General features: G+C 45.6%; 1 protein-coding gene across 1 annotated transcript; it reads left to right on the top strand.

Annotated features, from left to right (window-relative positions):
- The first annotated feature begins 297 nt into the window (after nucleotides 1-297).
- Nucleotides 298-14,982, top strand: LOC115097435 (actin-like). Its single transcript, XM_029613242.1, has 2 exons — nucleotides 298-362; nucleotides 13,616-14,982. The coding sequence occupies exon 2, from the start codon at nucleotides 13,684-13,686 to the stop codon at nucleotides 14,959-14,961; it is 1,278 nt and encodes a 425-aa protein (XP_029469102.1). The 5' UTR covers nucleotides 298-362; nucleotides 13,616-13,683; the 3' UTR covers nucleotides 14,962-14,982.
- The last annotated feature ends 3,271 nt before the right edge of the window (nucleotides 14,983-18,253 follow it).

Genomic DNA, 18,253 nt, shown 5'->3' with positions numbered 1-18,253 from the left:
GGACCGGTTCATTTCATCCCCTCTATGCCGCCCTAGGCAGACCTAACACTCTGGAACCGAGCAAGAGTCATGAGAAGAAAGGAATGTAAGAGCCCATGTTTTATTCCTAGCTACTAGAACATGGCTGGCTGAGCATCAGACTTTGTAGTGAAATCAGAGGAAAGCTAAACAGGATGGGAAAAGGCAGCTATATTTTTACAGTTGCTTTCTCTGTCATCCGTGAACTCACGACACATCTCCTTGCCCATTATGACCTGCTCTGAAGTAAAAACTATGACATGTCATCAATGGATCTGACTGATGCAGCACTAGAATGTGACCAGCAGTTCAGACACCTAACTACGTCTCAAAGAGTCTACCAGGTAGGTCAGTGGCTACTTTGCAAGGAGCCTCATTTTTTTTAAATTAGCAAGATTATTTTTCATATACCAAGTAATTCAAAGCACAGTGCCTTGATATCTCCAAGCTCAGGGTCAGTGATTTAATTTTTCTCACTTCCCCCAAATTTTCAGGCTTAAAGTTTAAAATCACTCAAGTTAGGCCCCAGTTTTATTTTTCCAAGCCAAGATATCCTATGTATTGTACAGGGCTGATCTTAGAAGGGTGTGGGGCTCAGGGCGAATCAACTGGATTTTCGTGGCTTGAAAGTCCCTAATATGTGAGTTACAGCAAGTCCCAGGGCTTCTCACTCTTCTCATAAATCAGACTTCTGACTCTGGTACTACTGGTGAGGAGGAGGACCAAGCTTCCTGGTCTCTAGATGGTATGGGTGGTCTCTTCTCAGTCTCTTAAGCTCACCACTTCTCACCATCACAGACCCAATCAGTTCTCAGTTTGTCTTCTTCAAACAGTTTTCAAGAAGGAGGTAACAAAACCATACAGTAGACTAGGAGTGGTGTTCAAACAAAAAATACTTACTGCAGTTCAAAAAATAAGATGCACGCAAGAATAGCAAACATCATAATCATGAACACAAAAATGATAATTCCCAGTATTATAGTCTCTTTAATCAGTGTCCTTTCCCCAGTGGTTGAAAAAGGAAAAATAGTGCTTTCCAAAGAGAGATGGCTAGGAAGGTGAAGGCCAAACTATTTCTTCCCTCAAAAATTGGAAAGACCACAATCCATTCTCTTCTGCCCAATATGACTCTGAGGAATACAAGCCCACTTGCCTGGTAGACAGATATTCAGCCTCAGTCCTGCTCCTTCCAAAAATGTTTTTTTTTTGTGAAAAACACCTTAAATTTCTATTATGATTTGTAATCAAAAAAGGGTATCAGCAAGCCAGACACAATAGATTAGCAATTCTGTCTTCGTCAGTCTTAATCTTGTACCCAAAATGCTATATTCACAATGCATCTCTTAATGTTCACTTTTTTCAAGTATTTTTTTATGCAATTAAAAATGTTAGTTACAAAAATACATAGGTTTTGCAAGTCAAAAATGATACTATGATCCAATGGTACTATAAGCCTACGTCAGCTGGCATCTCTTTAACCATTAGCTGCTTCCGTGGTATATCAATAAATAAATACTTAGCTTGAACAGTGTCTGATTTCAGATGCCAGCATCTCATCCTGTCATCCAGAACAGAGGCCATCTTGGAACTTATCCCTTCTTCTCATATGATGTCATCATGGTATGCATCATCAGGCTTCGTTAGTACTAACAACTGCCAAATAAAGAATATATGAGACAAACCACAACCACTTAAAAAAATATCTTATACACAGCAAAAGCTTTTATACAAAAAAACAAGATAAATCAGATTCTGAGCTGAGACCTTTAGGAGGAACTGTATTCAAACAGTGTATCCAAAGTGGTTCTCTTTGCAGAAGCCGTGTGTCAAGATCACCGCCTCTCCAGCTCAACAATGGTTGCTTAAGTACTTCGAAAAGGAGTTCATCATATATATGCTGGAATTCTGAGCAATGAGTCACCATCGGAGCTGCCATACATTGGCTCATAAGGCAACTCCGGTGTTCAATCATTCTCACCCTGATCTTCCGGGATGTTTTACCTACATAAGCTTTATCACAAGGGTGAAGAATAATGTATACAACTCCACTTGAAGTGCAATCTGTATTTTGCTGCAAATGAATCAAAGAATTATGTGAAGACACTGCTATTACATGAGTGTTCAAGGATAACTTGCATACCATACAATTACAACATGGCTGTTATTGGTGTTGTGTTTGTGGCATTGTGGACCCTTGGTCACTGTGGAGATGACTCCGCCCACGGGGAGGAGCCCCATGGGGAACCACAATGATAGGCTGAACGCAGTTAGTAGACACAGTATGGATAGAGGCTTTATTGTATTGCTTGTGGATAGATGGTAAAGCAGAAACGTAAGGCACTGATCCCAGAAGTGCCAGTATGTTCAACAAGCTCAAAAGTGAAGTCTCACCCACATGTTTCAAGATGGCGGAAGCCCGCAGTGCGGGTGATGTCGCAGCTGGTGGGTGGAGCACTGGATCGTAGAGGTACTCACAGGAATAATGGCGTCTTCCTGATGGTGTAAAGTTGGGACCAAAGGTCCGTGGTGCAGTATATAATGGGTGGTAGGCCCTCAAGGAGCGAGTACCCGATGATCCGATATCCTGAAATGTAAAAAGAGAGAAAGACCCCCAAGGAGCGGTTGTCTAGTTAGAGAGGACCCCGAAGGGTAGTTGGAAGCGAGAGACCCCCGAGGAGCAGGTATCTTGAGCTTCTACTGGAGCAAGGCCCTTGGAGAAAGTAGCATCTAAGCATACAGCTTAGAGCGGTCAGAGTAGCTTAAACCAAAGTCCTTGCTAACTCAAGGTGGAAGTGAAAACGGAGGCTAGATATACCCGGAGGTACGGACGACATGCGGTGGGGCCGTCCCCGAGGTTCCCACCATGACGTGTATTTGAGCATAGGAGATGTGCCCGCTCACACCCTAGGAGGCCACGGGAGTGAGCATGGCAGATGGGGATGCCCATGCTTGTCTGGAAACACTGAGGCCCTTGGCACCGGAGGTAGCCATCTTGCCCAGAGAGAGAGAAAGGGGAGAAAATGAGGTAAGGCAGAGCAGTCGCAGCTGTCTGCGACCGATGGACGCAACAGTACCCCCCTTCAAAGGGTCCCCTCCAAGACCTCTTCCAGGTGGTCTGAGCTTGCATGGGTGTGCCAGGTGGAATTGACGTAGCATCTCCTTGTCTGTAATATTAGCCAGTGGTTCCCAGGACGTTTCCTCTGGGCCATAGTTCTCCCATGAGATGAGATACTCCCATATCTTGCCTCTTTTCCGTACATCAAGGATATCATCTACGGCATATTCAATGTCATCTTCTGTATCCAGGCTGGTAGGCTCTGGGTCTTTATTGGAGAACTCTGAGTGTATCACTGGGGCTTTAGTAGAGATACATGACATGCATGACGTATCTTCATAGATGGAGGCAGTTTAAGACTGTATGTTAGATTTCCCAATTGCCTAAGGATGGCGAACGGTCCCACAAAGCGAGGTGCAAATCTTGCAGAAGGAAGCTTCAGTTGAAGGTACTTGGTGCTTAACCAAACCTTGTCTCCATGCTTAAACTGGGGTGCCTTTTGATGGTGGCATCATAATCTTTGCCTATTGTCCTGCTTTAAGGAGAAGCTCCTTCATCTGTCTCCAAAGTTGGGATAATTCTGCTGCGGTAGCCTGGGCAGCAGGAGGGGCTACTGACAATGTAAAAGGCAGCGGAGGTAATGGTTGTCTCCCGTAGACAAGCTGGAAAGGGGAAGACCCTGTTGAAGAAACAGGATGTGAATTGATGGCAAATTCTGCCCAAGGCAGTAATTCAGCCCAGTCATTCTGTCTAGAGTTAACATAAGATCGCAGAAATTGCTTCAGCGTCCTATTCATCCTCTCAGTCTAACCGTTAGACTGTGGATGGTAGGCAGAGGTTAAGTCCAAGGTGATGTCAAATTTTTGACATAATGCACTCCAGAACTTTGCAGTAAATTGCACTCCTCTGTCGGATAGGATATGTTTAGGCATTCCATGAAGACAGAAGATGTGTTTAATGAAGAGTTTTGCTAACTCAGTAGCAGAGGATAATCCTGGTAATGCTACAAAACGTGGGAAGTAATGGTCCAAACAAGGAATAAAGTTAATCTTTTCCCAAGTTGTCATTTATTATTTTTTCAAAATAAAGCAGCTGGTCTAGAACTCAACATATTGAATTACAGTTCTCAAACAGGTCCCCCGACACGGACCCGTGTTTCGCTCCAAGCTGCGTCGGGAGGGACTAGTAATTGTTTTAAACACTGTAAATCAAAGCAAAAAATACAAATATGTAAATAACATTGGACCAAGTAAAAGAGGACTAGCCTTTAAATAACGCTGAGACACGTACCTTAATGCTGGTATATTGACAGTCCAATTTGAAGATCCATTTTTGCTCCCTGCGAAATAAAATTTCTGAAAAGTTACCCCCAAGCGTGAGGTAAAATTTCTCAGAAATTTCTCAGAAATTTTATTATGCAGGGAGCAAAAATGGATCTTCAAATTGGACTGTCTAGCTCCTAAAGGTCTCAATAATGAAATAGAATGGTTTCATTTTATTCAGTTGTTTTTTCCTCATTGATTCACTTTTTCCTTATTGGTTTACTTGTTCTGTGTTGGTACGTCCTGACTGGTGTAGTGCTTTTCGCCAAAACCCGGTTCTTTAAATGGACACTACAGTCCACTACAGTCCACTACAGTTGAACATAATTAGAGTAAAGGAGAGCTCTGTCTGCTCTCCTTTACTCTAATTATGTTCAACAATATACCAGCATTAAGGTATGTGTCTCAGCATTATTTAAAGGCTAGTCCTCTTTTACTTGGTCCAATGTTATTTACATATTTGTATTTTTTGCTTTGATTTACAATGTTTAAAACAATTATTAGTCCCTCTCGACGCAGCTTGGAGCGAAACATGGGTTCATGTCGGGGGACCTGTTTGAGAACTGTAATTCAATATGTTGAGTTCTGGAGCAGCCGCTTTATTTTGAAAAAATGAAAAAATAATAAATGACAACTTGGGAAAAGATTAACTTTATTCCTTGTTTGGACCATTACTTCTTTTGCATCTCCCTCATGTTGTGTCGATAATGTTTTGGAGTGCAAATCTCTTCTCCTTGTTTTGTGTTGAATGCTACAAAGTGTGCCATTTTAGAGAAACGGTCTACTGTAACCCATATGGTGTTATTGCCATTGGATGATGGCAGGTCCACTACAAAATCAGTAGCAATATGAGTCCATGGTTCATCCGGTGATGGCAGAAGCTGCAACAGGCCCCAAGGACACCCGGGTTGTGGTTTTTGCTTGGCACAGACAGCACAGGAACCCACATATGCTTGTACGTCCTTCTTCATGGTGGGCCACCAATAATACCTTTGCAACATAGCTAGGGTACGACTCTGCCCTGGATAGCCTGCAGACGGGAATCGTGTGCCCATTTCAACAGTTTCTTTCTTAAGCTTTTGGCCACCACCATCTTCCCTGCAGGTACCGTGTGGGTGGCTACAAGGACCACTCTTTCGGGATTGATGATATGACGGGGTTCATCCGGCACATCCTGAGGTGAGAAGGATCATGACAGGGCATCAGCCCGAGTGTTCTTCTCTCCTGGACGGTACTTCAGAAGGAAGTCGAATCTGTTGAAAAACAGAGACCATCTTGCTTGATGGTGGTTGAGTCGTTGAGCATGTCGAAGGTAGTCTAAATTCTTATGGTCAGTGTATACTACTATTTGGTGTTGTGCACCTTCTAGCCAGGGACGCCACTCTTCAAAAGCCAGCTTGATTGCGAGAAGCTCTTTGTCTCCTATCCCATAGTTTTTCTCAGCAGGCAAGAATCGCCTAGAAAAGAAGGAGCAAGGATGGAGCACATTGGATTCGCTGTACTGACTTAAAACTGCCCCCACACCAAGTCGGATGCGTCGACCTCCACGATGAAAGGACGGTGTGGATCAGGGTGGCGGAGACACGGCTTCTTTTGAAAAGCCTCTTTCAGCGTCAGAAAGGCTGAGGTGGCTTCAGGAGACCAATTGGCTGGGTTGGCCCCCTTCTTGGTCATAGCAGTTAGATGGACTGTCAATTGTGAGTAGTTTTTAATGAAGGATCGGTAGTAATTGGTAAATCCCAAGAAGCGATGCAATGCCTTCAGGCCTGTGGGTTGAGGCCAGTCCCGGACACTCTCAAGTTTCTTGGGGTCCATTTGAAAACCATTCTTAGAAACAATGTATCCCAGGAAGAGTACAGCCTTTGTGGAATTCACACTTCTCCAGCTTTGCACAAAGGTAGTACTCACGTAGGCGTCTTAGGACTTTCTTAACATCCTCCTGATGACTTTGCAGATCTTGAGAAAAGATCAGTATATCATCGAGATATACTACTACGCATTGATACAGTAAGTCCCGTAAAATGTTGTTCATCATATTTTGAAAGACTGCAGGTGCATTACTTAAACCGAAGGGCATGATGAAGTATTCAAAGTGTCCATCTCAGGTGTTAAAAGCAGTCTTCCATTTGTCTCCTCGAATACACACCAAGTTGTAAGCTCCTTTTAGGTCTAATTTGGAGAATATTTTGGCCTCTTGTAGCCTATCAAACAGTTCAGATATTAAGGGCAGGGGGTACCTGTCCTTGATGGTAATCTCATTCAGACCCCTGTAGTCGATGCAGGGGCGTAAGGTGCCATTCTTTTTCCCCACGAAAAAGAAGCCTGCACCAGCAGGTGATTTGGAAGGTCTGATAAATCCTTTTTGCAGATTTTCCTGTATGTAGGTAGACATGGCTTTCATCTCAGCTACTGAAAGAGGGTAGACTCTTCCTTTGGGAATTTCAGAATTTGGCTTCAGATTTATGGCACAATCAAACTCTCTATGTGGCGGAAGAACATCAGCTGCTTGCTTTGAGAAAACATCCTGGAAGGAGGCGTATTGTGGAGGTAAGCCAGGTAATGATGGGGTAGTGGGCATGCAATTGAGCGGTGAAACTTCAGCAAGACACCGACCATGACAGTCTGGTCCCCACCGAGACAGTTTCAAGGTAGCCCAATTAAATTGTGGCATATGGTCTTGAAACCACGGCAGCCCCAATACCACCGGATGCATGGCTTTTTCTAACACTAGAAAAGAAATTGATTCAGAGTGTAGAGCTCCAGTGCGCAGGCCAATGGCCTGGGTGGTCAGTGAAACTTCTCCAGGAAGTGGTTCTCCATGGATGGATGACAATAGCAGAGGCTTAGTTATTGGTGTGGTAGAAACCCGTAGATGTTCAACCAAGCGCTTCAGAATAAAATTACCTCCGGCACCAGGGTCAATGAGGGCGAGAGTCTGAAATTCAAGACCTCCGCAGAGCAGAGATACAGGTAATAATGGAGGAGTGGGAGAGGTAAGGCCCAGGAGAAGTCCTCCTGCAGATCCCAGGCCTTTCAGTTTCCTGGACAAATGGGACAAGTATGGACTGCATGACCTGATTGGCCACGGTACATATACAACCCCATGCGCTTGTGATAACGTCTCTCCTTAGAGGTCAAATGGCTTCGGCCTAGTTGCATAGGCTCTTCCTCCTCCAGGGGTGCAGATGGTAAGCTGGAAGCAATAGGCATAAGTTTAGGACGGTTAGCCCCCACTGTGGACTTTCGTGGATTCTTAGGCTCCTGAGTACGATCGCGGATACGGCGGTCAATTTCCCTGCTAGTTCCATCAGGGACTCAAGGGTATCAGGCAAGTCATGAGCCACTAATTCGTCTTTTTCATGGGAGTTGAGACCCTCCATGAATATGGCACGTAGGCATCCAGTGTCCCATTGTAATTCAGATGCTAGAGTCTTAAATTCAATAGCAAAGTCTGTAAGTGGCTTGTTACCTTGCTGAAGGTTGAGCAAGGCGGGTCCAGCGATGGTCTGGCGAGCTGGGTCATCAAACACAGACCTAAAAAGTTTTAAAAATCCTGGTAGGTCATTCAGGATGGGATCATCACGTTCCCATAATGATGAAGCCCAAACCAGGGCTCGTCCTTCTAGGAACGACAGGATGAAGGTGGTCTTTGAAGCTTCAGTGGGAAAGAGGGTAGGCTGTAATGAAAAATGCATGCTGCATTGATTAACAAACCCTCTGCACATCTTGGCTTCACCCGTAAAGCGGGTAGGAGTGGATAAAGGTTCAGTGGTTTTAAGGGTTAGCACTGGCGACAGCAATTCCTTCACAGGAGGAGCTGAAGAGTTCAGTTGAGCGTGTAACTGATTGAAGGCAGTAGCTAGGCTCTCCAAAGACTTTTGTTGTTCCGTGATCCGGTGGGCTAGGCCAGGGCTGGCCTGCAGGGCTGCGAGCTGAGCCGAGTCCATGGAGTTAGCAATCTGTTGTGTTTGTGGCATGGGACACCGGTGCGCACCTGTGCATGTAAGCATTTACACGCAGATCTCTTGGTCTTCCCTGACATGCGCATACCCTGCCCCCTTTTTAAAAACTTTCGAATTGTGCACATAGCGGGAGATACACGTGTACACAGGTGGCTTCTAAAATACACTCGGCACACACAGGCCGAACTTGTGAGCGTACCTCCCAGCTTCAACACACACAGGGCTTTTAAAATTCAACTTTACTTGTTTTAGTAATTACAGTTTTTAATTGCATAAAAAATACTTTAAAAAGTGAACAGGAGGAGATATATTCTGAACATTGAACAAAGATTATTTTGGGTACATGATCTTGAAGACTGCCACAGACAGAATTGCTAGACTACTATGTCTGGCTTGCTGATACCCTTTTTTTATTAAAAATCACAATAGAAATTGAATGTGTTTTTCATGAAAAACATTTTGGAGCTCTGTTTCATGCTGCATTATTGATCTGAACTGCCAGTTTGCACTTCTGTTATAGGTCAATATTTCAGATCACAAAAATAACAGCCCAAACTCTGTAAGACAAAAAAAACCTCTCTTTGCTTCTCTCCAACAACAAAAAACCCTTCCTGGTCCGTGAAAGCACAAAAGAGGATTTCTCCTTGTAATCAGAAACCTGAGGGCATGGGGCCAACTGGGATCACCAGCAAACAACTCCAGTCCTCCCGAAATCAAAACTTCAGCCAAACACATCCTGAGCATGCTCAGTCCAGTTCATATAGGGGAGCTCAGCCAATCACTGCACCAGGGTAGAGAAAACTCTTCCAGATGGTCCTAAAAGAGCAGGCCCTCTTCTAAAAGGGAGACCTGTTAGTACAGGAGCATAGTGCTCCGAGCAATAATGCTGGGGGTGGAGTTAGCATAACCGTGTGGGGCCCAGAGCAATCACCCCTGCCTATGTATTATCCAGAATTATTCGATTCCTCGTGTTTTCCCAAAAGACACAACCACCACCCAGTTCAGAAATAAAAAGAAACAGACTGGGGGGTTAGTCAAGTGCTTTCGTTTTTTTTTTTAATTTATTCTTTGTCTTGTTCTGTTCTTTCAAGTTTGGGCAGGAGTTAAACCTTCAGATTGAGGTTAACTAATCTCCTATGTGCAGTTTCCAAATCCTGCTGCTTTGAGTTTACTAGCCCCTGAATTACTAGCGCAAGCCCTCAGAGCTGCCAGTTTACCTAGCCCTAGATTTCTGACAACTCTATCCTGTTGCATTCTGGGACTTGCTGCACCATCTTAAATAAATAGGATCAGGGACCACAGATACCACGTTGGTTTGGGGTGTAAGTTCAAAACCAGGACTGACCAAAAAACGTTTCCCTCCTGGACTTGACCGCTCTGAGGCCTTCCTCTGCCAGACATCCAACCCACTGAGTTTTTGGCCTCTCAAGGAATACTTTAGATGTGAAAGTCCAGACAAATCGTGTAGGTCAGGTGATATCTTTTTACTGAGGTCTATCTAGGGTGGCCAGCTGACCCCATTTTTGCAGGACAGGTTGGTTGATTGTGTCCTGGTTTTACTCCATGGTCTGCATGGTCTTGCAGTTCTAGTCTCCCTAATTGATTTCCTTATGAAAAGCAGGAACTACAAATCCATGCGTGTCATGGTATAAAACCAGGACTGGATCACCCTGGCCTGAAAATCTGGGTCCATTTGTCCAACCTTGGTCTGAATTCACTTAACACATTTGTGACCAGCTTTGGGGCTAGATGTACTAAACTTTTTTTCCCCATAGTGTCGTGGGCTCCTCCGGCTGGCTCCACAGCTGGGCTTAACTTCTTCCTCCCAAGCTATGCAGGCCCTCCGATCCCGATAGCCCGGCTGCAACCGCTGGTGTCCTCTGTAATCCTAGTGGCTCTGACAACCCTCCAACGTGGTTATTTGCAAGCCTTTCAAACCAGGCCCGTATCCTTAACAGGGCTAGTCTCTCTAGCCAGTACCCTTTTCAAGGTCCACACAAGTGGGGGAATAACAGTTTCCCCCCCCCCCCCACAGGGGAAGGGTTAACAAGCAAAACAAAACAAAGAATAGTGTAGTATTAGTTCCCGCTTATTCCTTTCTCTCAATGTTGTGCAGTAATCCTTCTTCTATAGTCCCGTGACAGAAAAACTGCAACCTGGAACCTCTTTATCCAAATGTCTGCTGTCAGGCTTTAATCCTGGCCCTGACAGCCCTTTTTTGTTTGGGATCCAGCACAACTCGCCCCTTCTCCCCTACAGCTGTGCTATAAGTAATGTTTTACCTCTGCCACACAGTCAGCACCTTCTTTAGTTAGGGCCTTTCTCAGTTCTGTGTCACATTACTTCCCCACTTACTCTATCTCCATGCTGGATAAAGAAGAGTCCTCTGTAGGCAGCTCCCAGTCCATCTCCTCCTCCTCACTCAGGGACACACCCTCTCCTTCCCACAGCATGGACTCAGCTGACTCTAATTCCCCCAGATCACCTTCAGCAGCCACCTCAGCCTCAGCCTGGTCACGAGCCTTCCACTGCCGCTCTGGAACTCTGGGTATTGTAGTCCTTACAGGTTGTCTAAACGCCCCCTGCTGTTTCACTTTGGGATAGCTTGACAACTGTTTAGTTTGGACCCGCTTACTGTCCCTCCGGGATAGGAGCCTGTTGCTCTTCCCACTACAATAGACACAGAAAGCCCCTGTCTCAGTCAGCTCTTGGGCATCAGGACACATGGGTAGGGTCAAGGATCATGCAAGGTCCCATGACTTCCCGATGTTCCTGCAGAGGGGGCAAAATAATATATTTTCAAGGTCCTTAGGGTTTTCCTCACTCTTCTGCTGTCTACCCAGTCACTTAAAAAAAAAAAATCACTAAGCCCGACGCTCAAAGTTGTTAAAAAAATAAATATTTTAATGATGGAAATGAGCAGATGATAAAATAAAAAAACAAACTCAGTCTCTTTTCTCCAAATGTCCAACAACCTTCCAAACAATCAGCTCACAGGAGACGGGGCCTTCCTTTCTTGGGAACCCTCCAGTACCTGTTAAGATGGCAAGATACCTTCTGTCTTCACTCAACTCTGCCTTCTTAGCTGAGCTCCTAGTTCAAAACTCCTTCTTGCATAGAACTTTTCGCAGGTTTTTTCCGATATGCAAGGCAGCTTCTTCCATTCAAGAACGTCTTCCATTGCAAACCACACTTCTCAGGCTGCAATATTCTCCCATGTCTTCTGGGACAACTGAAATATTCTTCCTAACCTCTTATCCCTCTGTCCAATAAGGTCTGAGCAGCTCTCTCTGTAATCCCAGCCCCTTCCCTGGTCCAGACTCTCCTTTTCTGGCAAAATCTCCTTTCGTAGGGGCTTCCCTGTGAAGGGATGCAGGCCCAGTGGTACCACTCTGTGACGAGAATGGCTTCCCCTTTCATACTTCCCTTACATCACTTCCTCATTCCCCCTGCATCAACGGGTGCAGAAGCTTTTATTGACTCCCGTGACTCAATGGGATTGTCAATCCTCCCTAAGCACTAACATCACGTTAGAGGCAAGGTCTCTTTCAGACCTCTGGCATACACCATGGGCACTCAGACAGCTGAAGCCACTACTGCCATTTTTGTAAGGGGCAGAACTGGAAACCCCCTTTAGTTCATTTGGCCCTGTAAGAGTTATGCTCCTGTCATCAAGATTTTGCACTGATCTGGTGAAGAGAATATAACTCTCAAAAGCTAGTCATAATGACAGTAAGTGAGTCCAATAAAAGTATCACCTAAAACTTATTTATAGACCTTTTTTCTCCTAAGTGGATTAACATAGCAGCTGCACTACTCTATTCAAAGACCTCCTTAAAATCTGCTTGATTTTTGAAGCACTCCAGGAGCTGCTAGCCTAATAGTTTTCTTGTTGATGTTGTAGCATCTTAACTAAATTGACAGTGAGGCTGATATTCAAAGAACTGTTGAGCAACAAAGTTAACCAGTTAACTTTGCCTGGATATTCAGCCATAGCCAGCCAGCTAAAACTGTGACTGAATATCCACACAAAAATGTAACCACACAAAACCTGCCTGGTTAGATTCAGCATTTGTGCAGCCACACTTAGGTGGACAAATGTGTTAGCGCACATGGACCCTTGGCCCGAGGTGGAGTTGGCGCACCCCGCAGGTCCCCACCATCGGGAGGCAAGGCCAGACGGGAAGCCGAGGCAAATGGACGCTTCACCAGGGCCAGTCCACGTTCCCCGCAGGTTAAGCCTTTGGGTGCCGGGGCCAGCTGGACTTAGGTGACCTTTCTGCGTGGCTGCTCCTAACGGCGGCCAAAGGAGGTAGTGCAATGGCTGAAGACAAGGTTGGCTTCGGTCCGAAGTCAGGGCAGGTGGCTGACGGCAAAGTCGGGTCCGGTCCGAGGTCAGGGCAGGCGGCTGGGGACAAGGTTGGTTCAGGTCCAGGGTCAGGGCATGCACTGAAGACAAAGTCGATTTCGTTCCAAGGTCTGGGCAGGTGGCTGAAGACAAGGTCAGTTCCGGTCCGAGGTTGAGGTAGAGAAAGGAAGACAAGAAGGCTGCTTGGATGACGAATCCACACAGGAGGCCAGAAGCAAGCAGGCAGGAACTTGTTGCCAAGTTGTAGGGTGACCAGGGGGCCTTCCTTAAGAAGGCAGGGAGTCTCGACGTCAGCTGGGGGCCGGGCCTGGTTTTCCCGCCGCGGCCCCTTTAAGAGGCGGGGTGTCAGCGAGCACGCGCTAAGGGATTTCCAGAAGCATCGAGGCCTGCAGCGTCTCGGCCTCCACGCGGCCGCAGGAGGGCCAGAGCAGGCGGAGAGTGGTGGCTGTGGCTTGCTGGAGCTGCGCGAACCCCTGAGGAGACGACGGCAGTCGGGCCGTGGGTAAGGGGAAGCACCCGCGGCCTGTTAGTGCCGCCAGCACTAACAAAATGTAGCTGGTTAGCAATGAATATTGCTCTAACTAGTTACATTTGAATTACCTATCCCAGGGACACCCCGACCCCTCTGTTGTCTGGCTAAATCTGTGCACACAGCAATGGTGGGAGGAAGAAGTGGACTTTTAAGCATGCAAATCTTTTGAATTTCATCCCCTATGTACTACTTTTGCTATAGTGTTTTGTAAAACTCAACTCTGAAGAACCTTGCATAAAACTAAATAGTAGCAGCTATAAACTATAGTTAAGGTACTGACTGTCAAAGAAAAGAAGAAAGGTAGGAAGTAATGCCAGTGGTTAGATGATACATGCCAACTCTGTTTCCTTATTTTAGCACAGAAAACCAACGAAGAAAGGAACCCGATCCAAGATTGCAATTTGTTTTGCCTCTTTCCAGTCCAAATGTTTCCTCAAGATAAGAGATCAGCACTTACCATTCAAGTAGCTACCAAAGTGACTGGCAGCAAACAGTTTTTAAAATCAGACAGAGAATGGCAGATATTTAACCAATCTGAGGGGTCACAAGCTGCCTCCACATCACAAGACAGCCAGATACCGGCTCTCCCAGTAAAGAAAACTGTGGCGGTTGTGATAGATACTGGCACAGGAATAAGCAAAGCAGGGATGGCGGGAGAGCAAAAACCAAGTTCCCTTGTCTCAACATTGGTTGGATATCCATTGAAGAAGTCGTTAAAGTGTGGAAATATCCGGGACCCATTTTATATTGGAAGCCTTGCCTTGATTCAGCCGGACGTCAAGATTATAGAACCAGTGAGGCATGGTATTATTGTAGACTGGGAAGCAATAGAAACACTTTGGAGGCATACTTTCTATTACGACTTAAAGACCTCTCCTGAAGAGCATGCCATCTTGCTCTCCGATCCACCCCTCAGCCCCACTACAAACAGGGAGAAGCTGGTGGAAGTCTTATTCGAATCCATGCATAGCCTTGCTATGTATGTGTCCTATCAGTCTGTCTTGTCGACCTATTCCTACGGGAAAGTCAGTGGCTTAGTGGTGGAATCAGGCTATGGCGTTACCCATACAGTACCAGTTTTTCAAGGTTACATTCTTCCCCATGCTACTGAGAGGATGGACATTGCAGGGAAAGACTTGACCACTCACTTGATGAAACTTCTGCAAAAATCTGCGTGTATGTTCACTGAGAAAACTAGGCACATTGTCGAAGACATCAAGCAAAAATGCTGTTACGTTGCACTTGACTATGAATGTGAATTATGCCTCCCAGAGAATGAGTATTTGGTAGACTACAAACTACCTGATGGCCAAGTTATCACTATAGGAAAAGAGAGATTCCAGTGCCCGGAGATTTTATTCAAGCCTCCTCAAATGGAAGGGGTTTCTCTAGCTGGAATCCACTTCATGGCACAAAGAAGCCTACAGAAGATTCCAGAAGAGTCCAAAAAGGAGATCCAGGAAAACATTTTTCTATGCGGAGGGTCAACCCTCTATGAAGGATTCACAGAGAGGTTCACTAAAGAGCTCCTTAAGCATCAACCACAACACAAGTCAAATGTCCTCTCTGTGCCTGAACGGGAGTACTCCACTTGGCTTGGGGGTTCCATTTTAGCTTCATTAACATCCTTCCAGTCTTGTTGGATTCATGCACAACAGTACAAGGAGTATGGACCGCATATTGTCTACCGCAAGTGTTACTGAATAAACAAACTCGCACCCATTGTTAAAGAGTAAAAATTGTATTTCTCCACTGCATGTTCAAGAAATAAATAAAACTGAGTTTATGATAAATTATAATTAACCTTCTGACTATAAATTGATACTGGATAGACTATTCTTTATCCAGGTAGTAAGAGTGCTACCTGGGTTCTTAAACAATCTACTTGTCTATTAGATTAAATAATCATTAATATATCCCTGTTTGCTCCTTAATATCATAGGCCAAAAAAAAAAAATGTTAAAACGTCCTCTCTCTCTCTGAGTAAATAATATAATGGCATCCTAAACCAGGGTGCAGTACCTGAAAATAGATACCGTGAGACCCTTCGCAAACAGCTTATGATCTAAGTGGGTAATGGAGGCAATTGAAGATAAATTGACTTCAAGGTCACAGTGACTGCCGATGGGAGGAGCAGGATTTGAACTCTGCTTTGCTGGCTCCCAGCCCATTATTTCAGCCATACTCTCCCTAACATAAGTATTCAGGCAATTGTCTTTTCCTCTGACATTTCTTATCTCTAGTCTCCCCTCACCTCCCTATTTATACCATACAAGCAGGCCGGTGCAAGACTATTTGGCGCTGTAGGCAAACCTTCGGTCATGCATTCCCCCCTCCCCCTAACATACCTATTGGTGGTAGCTCCAGCACAGTGCCTCCTTCATTGGGAGTACTGGCGTTGGCATGGCACCCCTCTGGGCTGTAAGCGATATGAGGGGTTTCTACTAGTGCACTCCCCCTTTCTCCCACACCTATGGGGCTGGCCGGCTACACATAGTTCTCCCTATTACCCCCTTTACCACATACAGTCCAAATCGTTCAGGAATGAGAATGTGTTTTATCCACAGAATTAGACTTTTATTTGCCGGACTTTGCAAGCTTAGCATTTAGAAAAAGATTCACAGTACAGATCTCTTTCATCCTTGCTACTGAGTGAGCACCAGTTTTATGCTAAAGGAAGATCTGCACCATTAGTGGCTTTAAATATGCCAGAAACCTTAGGGGTAGATTTTCTAAATTTGCGCGATCGCGTACTTTTGTTCGCGCACCAGGCTGGATTTTATAAGATACGCGCGTAGCCACGCGTATCTTATAAAATCCGGGGTCAGTGCGCGCAAGGGGGTGCACATTTGTGCAACCTGCACGCGCCGAGCCCAGCGCGCGCTGCCTGTTCCCTCCGAGGCCGCTCCGATTTCGGAGCGGCCTCAGAGGGAACTTTTATTCGCCCTCCCCCCACCTTCCCCTCCCTTCCCCTACCTAACCCACCCCCCCCCCGGCCCTATCTAAACCCCCCACCCCTTACCTTTGTTTCATGATTTACGCCTGCTAAAAGCAGACGTAAATCTACACGCACCAGTGGGCTGCTGGCGCGCCTTCACCCAACCCAGGGGCTGGTCTGGAGGCCTCGACCATGCCCCCGGGCCAGCGCCACACCCCCGGGCCTGCCCCCGAAACGCCGCGTCATTTTAGACACGCCCCCGACACGCCCCTTTTAGAAAGCCCCGGGACTTATGCGCGTCCCGGGGCTCTGCGAGCGCCGGCGGCCTTTGCAAAATAGGCACACCAGCGCGCGAGGGCCCTGCGTGCGTAAATCCAGCGGGATTTATGCGCGCAGGGCAGTTAAAATCCGCCCCTTAGTTTGCATAATATATATTAAGAATGATAGTTTAACTTACCATCACCAATAACTTCAGGAGATTCCCTTTATGTACCTCTACAGCCATCTCTGGCAGATCTAGGGGATCGTCTCGAGCAACAGCCTTGCTTCCTGAGTTCAGCTACTGGGCTCCTAAACACTTTACTGGCTGTCATATACCAGGCAGGGCTTTCCTCTCTCGTCAGTCTCTCGGCCACACCTGGTCCTCTCCTTCCTTCATACAGAGAGTGCAAGGGATCCTTTGTATTATCAACCCCCTTCAGGTAGTCAGCTCTTCTAGGTAGCCACCTCCCTCTTTCCCCTTCTTATACTAGCCAGCCTATGATTATGCATAAGGTTCTTGCATAATCATGCAATGAGTGTTATGGTTTTGAGGTATTGGAGTGGATTCTTGGGTACTGCGATGATGGCCACTCCCACGGGGAGGAGCCCCGTGAGGAACCGCAGTACTAGGCTAGACTCGAGACATGTAAACACAGAAGATTTATCTTTATTATACAGCCGGGGTGATACCACCAGAGGTGGCAGTAGTGAGGTGATCCAATAAGAGCAGTCCTGGGGCCTTTGGCAGAGGAGACCCATCCCACAATGGTAGATGTTAGCAGCTCTCGGTAGTATAGGGAGTCCCGGATGTAGGTTCCCAGTGCTGAGCTGTAGGTGAGACAGACTGACAAAGGTTAGATTACTCACTATCGGGCCGATTCAGTAAAGTCGGGCATCTTTTTATTGGATTTACAAGTCTCCAAATAAAGTTTCTTAACGGACATTCCTTAGCATCTATCGTTAGTATCTATCTTTTGCAATCTCTGACCCTCTGTGGCTAAGGTTCATCTTTGGGGCCTCCAGTGGTAAAATATAGTGTATCCCCCTACATTTTCCTCTTTTTAAGATGGGATAAGCTGACAAGGGAGCTTATCACTACTTAAGCCTAACTATTAGACTACTATGCAGGCCTCAGCTGTCATGACACATATGACCACTAATGATGACATTTTCAGTATGAGGTAGGAATAACGCAACAATAATAGAGTCAGGGTAATTCAAGGAATCCTAATAGTAATAAAGGTAGAAGGGCAATAATGTAATAATGGAATAGATGGAATAAAAGTGAATAAAATCATGGAAATAATGAGGAAAAGTAATAATGGTATAATAGTGAAGGGAAATAAATTGAGAATAGCAATGGGAAATATTAGAGTAAAAAATAAGGTAGTTCTAACACTGCATACTGTAGCAATATGAGATAGGGAATCACCTAAGACTTGAAGTAGAATATGTGTGCGTGTATAAAACCTCTTTTTCCTAGTCTGAAAGATGATGAGGTGTAATCATTGATTAACACAGTACCTCATACTGTTCCAGAGATGGGGGCTGTGTAAGTTCTCACAGGCGCATGGCTCTATGGTGAGACCTTTCCCTTGTGTGTCTTTCTAGGGCTATCAGCCTTCTAAAAAGGGTGATCGAAAATATTGCATGGATCATGGAGATTGTGGCTAGGGCTGGTAAGATGTAAGACAGAACATAGTCAGTTTATAAAATATCTTCTTCCCTGGAATCATAATTGTACACAGCGATTTCTACTGTGTTCTGGTCCACAGTCAGTTCAAACATGTGAGAGT

The sequence above is a fragment of the Rhinatrema bivittatum genome, chromosome 8, assembly GCF_901001135.1.
Source record: "Rhinatrema bivittatum chromosome 8, aRhiBiv1.1, whole genome shotgun sequence".
NCBI lineage: Eukaryota > Metazoa > Chordata > Amphibia > Gymnophiona > Rhinatrematidae > Rhinatrema > Rhinatrema bivittatum.
Note: the sequence above shows the minus strand (reverse complement) of the source record. Positions and strands in the feature narration are given on the sequence as shown.